Source organism: Scylla paramamosain, unplaced genomic scaffold (genome assembly GCF_035594125.1).
Source record: "Scylla paramamosain isolate STU-SP2022 unplaced genomic scaffold, ASM3559412v1 Contig48, whole genome shotgun sequence".
NCBI lineage: Eukaryota > Metazoa > Arthropoda > Malacostraca > Decapoda > Portunidae > Scylla > Scylla paramamosain.
In genome coordinates this window covers 166,556-175,000 of record NW_026973713.1, presented here as the reverse complement: position 1 = coordinate 175,000, position 8,445 = coordinate 166,556, and the positions used below count along the sequence as shown (strand labels likewise).

Genomic DNA, 8,445 nt, shown 5'->3' with positions numbered 1-8,445 from the left:
CTCCGCCAATAAGGAAACTATCAACAATTTATAATCAAACCGGGGAAGCTTCATCACCCTCCGGAACTCCCCCGTAATGTAAGGTTACTAATTTCACAGCCTTCCTCTTCCTCTTCCTCCTCTTCCTTAAGGTAGAAAACACGTAGAATGTTTGTTGCAGAAGCACCTTTTATTAACCACCATAATGTACTTACCTACACCATTATATTTCATTTATTTATTTATTTTTTTTTCAATGTTTTTCGTCCTGTCTTTGTTATTACTGTCCCTCCCTCCCTCCCTTCCTCCCTCTCTCTCTCTCTCTCTCTCTCTCTCTCTCTCTCTCTCTCTCTCTCTCTCTCTCTCTCTCTCTCTCTCTCTCTCTCTCTCTCCTCCCTGTGCTGCGTGTGTGTTCCTTCCATAGCCCTTCGTGTTCTTCTTCCTCTTCTTCCTCTTCCCATTCTTCTTCTTCCTGTTCTTCCTCTTCCCCCCCTCCTCATGTTCTTCTTCCTCCTCTTGCTGTTCTTAATCTTCCTTCTCTACCTGTTCTTCCTCTTCTTCCTCTTGCTGTTCTTCCTCTTCCTTCTCTTCCTGTTCTTCCTCTTCCTCCTCTTGCTTTTCTTCCTCTTTCTCCTCTTACTGTTCTTCCTCTTCCTCCTCTTGCTGTTCTTCCTCCTCCTCCTCTTGGCGTTCTTCCTCTTCCTCGTGTTCCTGTTGTTATTTATTGTTGAGCTTACCAAAATGGGATGTGTTTTGGTTGACTAGCTTACAAAAAGAGTGGGATTCGCCCCTGTTGCATTACCACCTCCTCATTTTAGGACGCTACCAAACGAAACCAGCGGCCCAAGTTCACTGTGAACCTGGCCACGGTTGGGCTGCTGTTGTTGGTTACCGAACGATAAATTGGTGACTCCAACTGGGCCTGACAGACAGCCTCTCTTGGCCCACTAGGTCTGCTGCTGTTTGTTAAGCGAATACGGAGGAAGAGGAGGAGGAGGAGGAGGAGGAGGAGGAGGAGGAGGAGGAGGAGGAGGAGGAGGAGGAGGAGGAGGAGGAGATAATGGGGAGTTTTCATAACTAGTGGTTGTCACCAGGTGGCAGACCAAACCTTTCTCTCACATACAGGCAATATCAGATATACCTACAGTGTTATTCTATTTACATGGAAGATGCAATGGGCTTATATAATATATTTTTCTAGGTAATCCCTTCTAAGTAGTAACACAAGTAAAATCGAACTCTTTTCATGAACAAATGTATCTAAGTTGATTTTCTAGTGAATCGGCATTTAGATTTATTTGGTCATCTTAAGATTTCCAAATGAATACACTCTTGATTGGAAACGTCTTAATTTAGTAAACATAAAGGCAACATGTCTGTGACAGTCAAAAGTCCAAAGTACATACATCTCCTTCCTAGTTTATGGAAACGGCAATTTTAATAAAAAAAAAATTGGCACCTCGAGTGTCCTGGCGATAGTAATGGTGTATCTCTAACCAAAACAAACACCTGACTCGGCCGCGCTGCTTTTTTTTTTTTTTTTTTTTTTTTTTATGTAGGAAGGATACTGGCCAAGGGCAACAAAAATCTAATAAAAAAAATGCCCACTGAAATGCCAGTCCCTAAAAGGGTCAAAGCAGTGGTCAAAAATTGGTGGATAAGTGTCTTGAAACCTCCCTCAAATATTAAGAAACACGTTGTTGGACAAGAAGTTGAATGTTGGTGCGGTGCCCATCTCCACTACGCCCTAAGCAGTGGATTACGGCAGCTGGACACTACAGCAGCAGCAGGATCGCCTGAGAGATGTTTGTTTTGCTTCTCCATTACTTTGTCGCTCGCTTCGTGAGAGGGATGCTAAAATACCCACAAAAAAAAAAAAAAAAAAAACTAGAGCTATATATCACGATGTTAGTGAGTAGGTTGTGTCATGCTATATAGTACAGTGTGATTGTTTATTTTTTTCATTGTTCAAATCAACAGTTTTTATACTTGTAATATGCTTTATTTAAGATAATGCTAGCTGTTTACTCGATAATCACACACAAAAAAATAATAATTAATTTGACCACATTCTGTCAATATTATCCATACCGGATATTGAAAAGTCGACACATCATTTCAATAGTATCATGATGGTCAATGTTCTATGCATCTTTACGCACCTGGGATTTACTACAACAATATTCTAGCTCTCTTTCCTACAGTTAGATGAGCACCAACGACATCTAGCGGTTGAGTTCCGAAAACTCCCCATTGCATTAGTGAATACAATAGGTAGAGTTTTCAGTGCAGTGTTGAATGAGAGACTGTGTAAATGGATTGAGACAGCTGGAGTGCTGGTGAAGAACAGAATGGTTTTCGTGGGGGATAGGAGAGCTGAGGACAATATGTTTGTGGTGAATGAAATGATTGAGAAGAAAAAGAAGGATGGGGGTAAATTGTACCTAGGTTTTCTGGATATAGAGAAAGCTTATGATAGAGTGAACAGAGAAATGCTAGGTAGAGTCTTAGAAAAGATTGAATTGAGTGCAAAGATTTTTAACATAGTGCAAAGAGGATGAGACGGTGGAACATGTGGTGCTGGAGTGTGTGAAGTATGCCAGAGACAGGAATGAGATGATGCAAGTGATACTGACTGAGTTAGGGCATGATAGGAATGAAAGAGTGGAGAAGACAGGAAAGGAATGGATGGTGTTGTTGCTGGGACTGTGTAGAGAGGCGAATGAAAGGATGATTGAGGCGGTGAAACAGTTTCTGGAGAGAATGTGGCGTGCCAGGTGTAGGAACAATTAGGATAGAGGATGCTGTTCGTTTTTTTTTTTTTTTTTTTTTTTTCTACAGGAGTTGCCGATCCAAAGGCCTGGCTCAGGAGTGATCCTGTGCCACCTGTACCATCAAGATCAAGATCAAGATGTAGGCTCCTCGAGAAGAAGAACCACTTGTCCCAGTGCAGTGGGTGTCTCTTAAGGCTGAAGGAGGAGTGGGAGGTACTTGCTGTGAGGCATGGTGAGGTGGAGGGCTCGGAAACGGAGGTGGCCGTGGCTATTGCTGTTAGTTGTGCTTGCTTGTCAGGCTTTGTGTGTGTATGTGGGGATTTGCACGTCACCTGTTGTCTGGGGCTCCCCTTGTTGTGTGTCACCTGTGTTCGTGAAGCACACTTACAGATTGTTGAGGCTAACTTGACTCCTTCATTGCAGACGCCTTAAGGAGCACGCATGACGCTTTAAAGCGGAGGGCGGTTCGGGAAGAGGTGACGCGTGCCCTGACACAGAGGGTGTCTGGACGGCCTCCTTCCTGCCGTGCCCAAGAGCTCGCCCGCCGGCGAGCGCCCGCCGCTGGACCCGCCATTCGTGTAGACGTGCGGTCCCTCCCGGCCGGGTCGCGGCCCGCACGCGCGGACCGACGGGTGGACGTTGTTGCAGGCGCATCAACAGGTCAGGCGACACAAGCAGCCTTGACTTGCCTGGTGGGTGGAAGAGCCGCAGCAGTACAGGTCCACTGGCTTATTGAAGGTGGAGGTAACGTGCGTGTACTTGACTTGTCCAGTGTTACTGCACCCACACTTGCCAGAGAGAGAGAGAGAGAGAGAGAGGGGGGAATGATAAAAGGTGGATTACAAAGACCATTACAGCAGTGGGGAGATGTCATCTGACGGTTCACCTCTGCCACTCACCTAAACACTGCCCAGATTCATCTTTTTATGTATTTATTGATTGATTGATTGATTGAGTGCTTGATTCCTGAGGCAGAGGTGCATCCACACCAGGCTTGGTGGCAGTGTCGCAGTGGAAGGCTGGAGGTGGAAGGGATGGGAAGATGGAATAGTATTAGGAATTAGTGGAGGTGAATATTGCCATTGTTCTTCCTCCACAGACCAACTCAGGCAGCCTGTGAACCCCCCTGTGACCTGTGACCCCCCCGTGACCTGCAAGACACAGCCACTCCAGGACAGGATGACTCAGCAGCATGTGACCACCTAACAACAACAACAACAACAACAGACTTTCCTTGTTTATTTGGTGAGAGAGAGAGAGAGAGAGATGCAATATTTTAAGCCTTCCATCAGTTCACCTCCCAGCTTCTACTACTACTTCTACTACTACTATTACTACTACTACTACTAGTACTACTGCTACTGCTACTGCTACTGCTACAACTTCTCCGCACAGTATCACCACCTTACACGTCCCATTCCAAAGCAAATGGCCATATTTGGGGACAGAGCGCAGCAACATCCACTTCGTTAAAATTGTGACTGCAATTAAATGGATACTGCATGAACTGGAATAAGGCTATTGAACTGTAAGCATTTTAAGGTTTAAGGGTTTTTAAGGGTGTTTAAAGGTGTGTGGGGGTAGGGGAAGGGTGGAGGGACCCTGGGAAAGGCTTGGGAGAGGAAATAAATTGGGATTTTGAAGGTTATATTAAGTTTGTTTATATTATTTGTATGGGCTCTTAAGGGGGATTTTTAAGGGTGTCTAAAGGTGTGTGGGAGTACAGGAAGGGTGTAGGGACCCTGGGAGAGAGAGAGAGAGAGAGAGAGAGAGAGAGAGAGATGGTTATATTTGTAGTGTTTAAGTCAAATATTCTTAATTTTTCTACCTTTCCTCTTAGAAGTTAGTGAACTACTACTACTACTACTACTACCACCACCATCACCACCACCACTACTACTACTACTACTACTACTACCATTGCAGGTGATGCAAGACACACCCTGGTGCAGTGGTACACCTCAGTGAAAACCCTGTCAAGAGTGAGAGAGAGAGAGAGAGAGAGAGAGAGAGAGAGAGAGAGAGAGAGAGAGAGAGAGAGAGAGAGAGAGAGAGAGAGAAGGAAGGAGAGGGAGTGGGTAGGTGATGAAAAGGGTGGAAAAAAGAGAGAAATGAAGAGAGTTAAAGATAGAAACATGTAGGGACATTGAGAGAGAGAGAGAGAGAGAGAGAGAGAGAGAGAGAGAGAGAGAGAGAGAGAGAGAGAGAGAGATTTTGATTATAATATTTTTAGTGTTTTCTTTCCTTTAAAGGGAATAACTCTCTCTCTCTCTCTCTCTCTCTCTCTCTCTCTCTCTCTCTCTCTCTCTCTCTCTCTCTCTCTCTCTCTCAAGGAGAAATTATTATTATTATTATTATTATTATTATTATTATTATTATTATTATTATTATTATTATTTTATTATTATTATTATTATTATTATTATTGCTGTTATTATTGTTGTTTTACTACTACTGCTGCTACTACTACTACTACTACTACTACTACTACTACTACTACTACTACTACTACTACTACTACTACTACTACTACTACTACTACTATTACTATTGCAACTGCTGATTGAATATGAAAGTGGGCAGCTGGTTCTATGGGACTTCAAGGGCCGCTGTGCTGATGTCAGATACTAGTCTGCTGAACTCCTAAGGTAATAAAGAGAGTGAGAGAGAAAGTGAGAGAGAGAGAGAGAGAGAGAGAGAGAGAGAGAGAGAGAGAGAGAGAGAGAGAGAGAGAGAGAGAGAGAGAGAGAGCAGTTATTATTAGTAACCTAACCTAACCTAATCTGTTACAACACCCTTAAAAACCCGTGTCACTTCAACTAGAATCTTTTAAAGTGTTTCTCCTGTTAGTAGTGTAGAAATGCTGTTAATCTGTCTCTACAACCATAAAACATTTCTAATATCACCTGACCTGACCCCACATAACCTGATCTGACCTCCCATTCACAGGTCATTGTCTTGGCACCACGAGGGAGAGCAGGGTATGTGCTGTCATATGGACTGGTCACTCACAACTTGGACACTGAAACAAGCCTCTCCCAGACCCCCCCCCCCACCTCTCTCTCTCTCTCTCTCTCTCTCTCTCTCTCTCTCTCTCTCTCTCTCTCTCTCTCTCTCTCTCTCTCTCTCTCTCTCTCTCTCTCCACAGAACTGAGTGACCCCCGTGCACTGTTGGTTCTCCACAATGACATCGTTGTTGTGGACCTACTCTCCCCCAGCTACCCCTGTTTTGAGAACCCCTATTGAAGGGATACACACGAGTCACCTGTCACCGGCTGTACACACCTGGCTGACTGCCCTGCTGACCTCAACCCTGCCCTCTACTTAGCTGGGGCCATGGGAGGGGGGCACAGGAAGCAGGGTTTCTCTGAGAAGGAGTGGCCAATCTCTGGGAGGGAGTGGGACAGCACCTCTTGCCCCTACCCTGAAATGACCTTGACTGGGTGAGTGATGGCTCATGGGAATGGCGTGGGTGTCTGTGCGAGTGTCTGAGAGAGAGAGAGAGAGAGAGAGATGAAATTGTTGATATATTTCTTTATTTCTTCCTTCTACTACTTCTACTACTACTGCTACTATTACTTTACTATTACTACTACTACTACTACTACTACTACTACTACTATTTTTTGCAGACATGTGGATGGGTCAATAAAATTCTGGGATGCCTCTTCTGTGGGACTCCAGATTCTTTACAATTTGAAGACTGCAAACGTATGGCCTATTCCAGTTCACTTGAGTCCATCCCAGCCTCCCCAACTGCATCCCAGCCACCCCAGTACATCCCAGCCTCTCCCAGTGCATCCCAGTTCATCCCCAGTTCATCCCCAGCCTCTCCCAGTGCATCTCAGCCACTCTTGGTGCATCCCAGCCTCTCCCAGTGCATTTCAGCCTCTCCCAATCCATCCCAGCCTCCCTCAGAGCATCCCAGCCTCCCTCAGTGCATCCCAGCCTCCTTCAGTGCATCCCAGCCTCTTCCAGTCCATCCCAACTTCTCCCAGTGCATCTCAACCACTCTTGGTGCAGCCCAGCCTCTCCCAGTCCATCCCAGCTTCTCCCAGTGCATCTCAGCCACTCTTGGTGCATCCCAGCTTCTCCCAGTGCATCTCAGCCTCTCCCAATCCATCCCAGCCTCCCTCAGAGCATCCCAGCCTCCCTCAGTGCATCTCAGCCTCCTTCAGTGCATCCCAGCCTCTTCCAGTGCATCCCAACCTCTCCCAGTGCATCCCAGCCTCTCCCAGTGCATCCCAGCCTCTCCTAGTCCATCTCAGCCTCTCCCAGTGCATCTCAGCCTCTCTCTGTGCATCCCAGCCTCTTCCAGTGCATCCTAGCATTTCTCAATGCATCCCAGCCACCCTTAGTCCATCCCACCCTCTCCTAGTGCACCTGTCTCTCCCAGTGCATCCCATCCTCTCCCAGTGCATCCCAGCCTTTCTCAGTCCATCCTAACCTCTCCCAGTGCATCACAGCCTCTCCCACTGTATCCCAGCCTCCCCCAGTGCATCCCAGTCTCTCCCAGTGCATCCCAGTCTCTCCCAATGTATCCCAGCTTCTCCCAGTCCATCCCAGCCTCTCCCAGTGCATTCCAGCTTCCTCCAGTGCATCCCAGCCTCTCCCAGTGCATCGCAGCCTCTGCCAGTGGATCCCAGGCTCTCCCAGTGCATCTCAGCCTCTCCCAGTACATCCCAATCTCTCCCAGTACATCCCAGCCTCTCATAGTGCATCCCAGCCTCTCCCATTGCATCCCAGCCTCCCCCAGTGTATCTCAGTCTCTCCCTGTAAATTATTATTGTACAGGGGAGTTTCAATGGGTAACTAAAGTAAATTCCCCCTAGCAGTACTGAACGTAATTGTGCGTTACCTCTCAATAGAAAACATTTTATGCGAGTCTCCCTTCTAATACTCCGAAATGGCTCTCGTTTTCTTTCCGCCCCGGTAGTTTTAAGGGGAAGCTTCACTAAATTGAGTAAATTATTCCTGTTTTCTTTCCAACAGTGCCTCGAGGTGCCAGTCATTTATGAAGTGTATGAAAGCAGAAACGGGTCTCCAGAATATGATTTTTGCCCAAGATCTTCCCTTCAGGTGAGTCTGATGATGACGATGATACTATTGCTGCTGCTGCTGCTGCTGCTGCTGCTGCTGCTGCTGCTGCTGCTACTACTACTACTGCTGCTGCTGCTGCTGCTGCTGCTGCTGCTACTACTACTACTACTACTACTACTACTACTACTACTATCTTTGCAGACCTCTTTGGACTATTTCGTGTCCATCCATGTCAGAGCAGGACCGCAAAGAAGACCGGCTGGCTGGCTACCGAGAGAGAGAGAGAGAGAGAGAGAGAGAGAGAGAGAGAGAGAGAGATTGCTTGATTGATAGATTTAAACAGTATTACTACTATTGCACTAATACTACTTTTACTACTGATACAATGAGTCTCTCTCTCTCTCTCTCTCTCTCTGGTTTTTCATAATTATATAATGTTATTTTTTTCAGCTAATAATCAATTATTATTATTACTTTTAAAAATAATAATAATGTTAATAATATTATTTTTGCTCTTTATTTTTCAACCCAGTTATTTTTTAGAGGGCAAGATTTTCAATTACATTAATTACTTTGCTATTATTGTTATTATTATTAATTATTATTATTATTATTATTATTATCATTACTACTACTACTACTACTACTATTA

At 45.4% G+C, this 8,445-nt stretch overlaps 1 protein-coding gene across 4 annotated transcripts; it reads left to right on the top strand.

The window, feature by feature from the left end:
* Positions 1-2,300: 2,300 nt before the first annotated feature.
* On the top strand, positions 2,301-8,067 carry LOC135098160 (uncharacterized). 4 transcript variants are annotated; one of them, XM_064000396.1, is made up of 4 exons: positions 2,302-3,497; positions 3,853-3,998; positions 5,703-6,196; positions 6,386-8,067. In XM_064000396.1, exons 3-4 carry the CDS (start codon positions 6,090-6,092, stop codon positions 7,197-7,199), a joined length of 921 nt encoding a protein of 306 aa, XP_063856466.1. In that variant the 5' UTR covers positions 2,302-3,497; positions 3,853-3,998; positions 5,703-6,089; the 3' UTR covers positions 7,200-8,067. The 4 variants fall into 4 exon arrangements, with proteins under 4 accessions (XP_063856469.1, XP_063856466.1, XP_063856468.1 ...); XM_064000399.1 differs by having other exon boundaries at positions 2,301-3,998; XM_064000398.1 differs by lacking the exons at positions 2,302-3,497; positions 3,853-3,998 and adding an exon at positions 4,202-4,281.
* Positions 8,068-8,445: the final 378 nt, after the last annotated feature.

Excerpts from the sequence above, each read along its gene's own strand:
- LOC135098160 (XM_064000396.1), top strand. The coding sequence starts at position 6,090 with ATGGGAGGGGGGCACAGGAAGCAGGGTTTCTCTGAGAAGGAGTGGCCA. Across the intron at positions 6,197-6,385 it reads CCTGAAATGACCTTGACTGG|ACATGTGGATGGGTCAATAA; the intron begins GTGAGTGATGGC and ends TATTTTTTGCAG.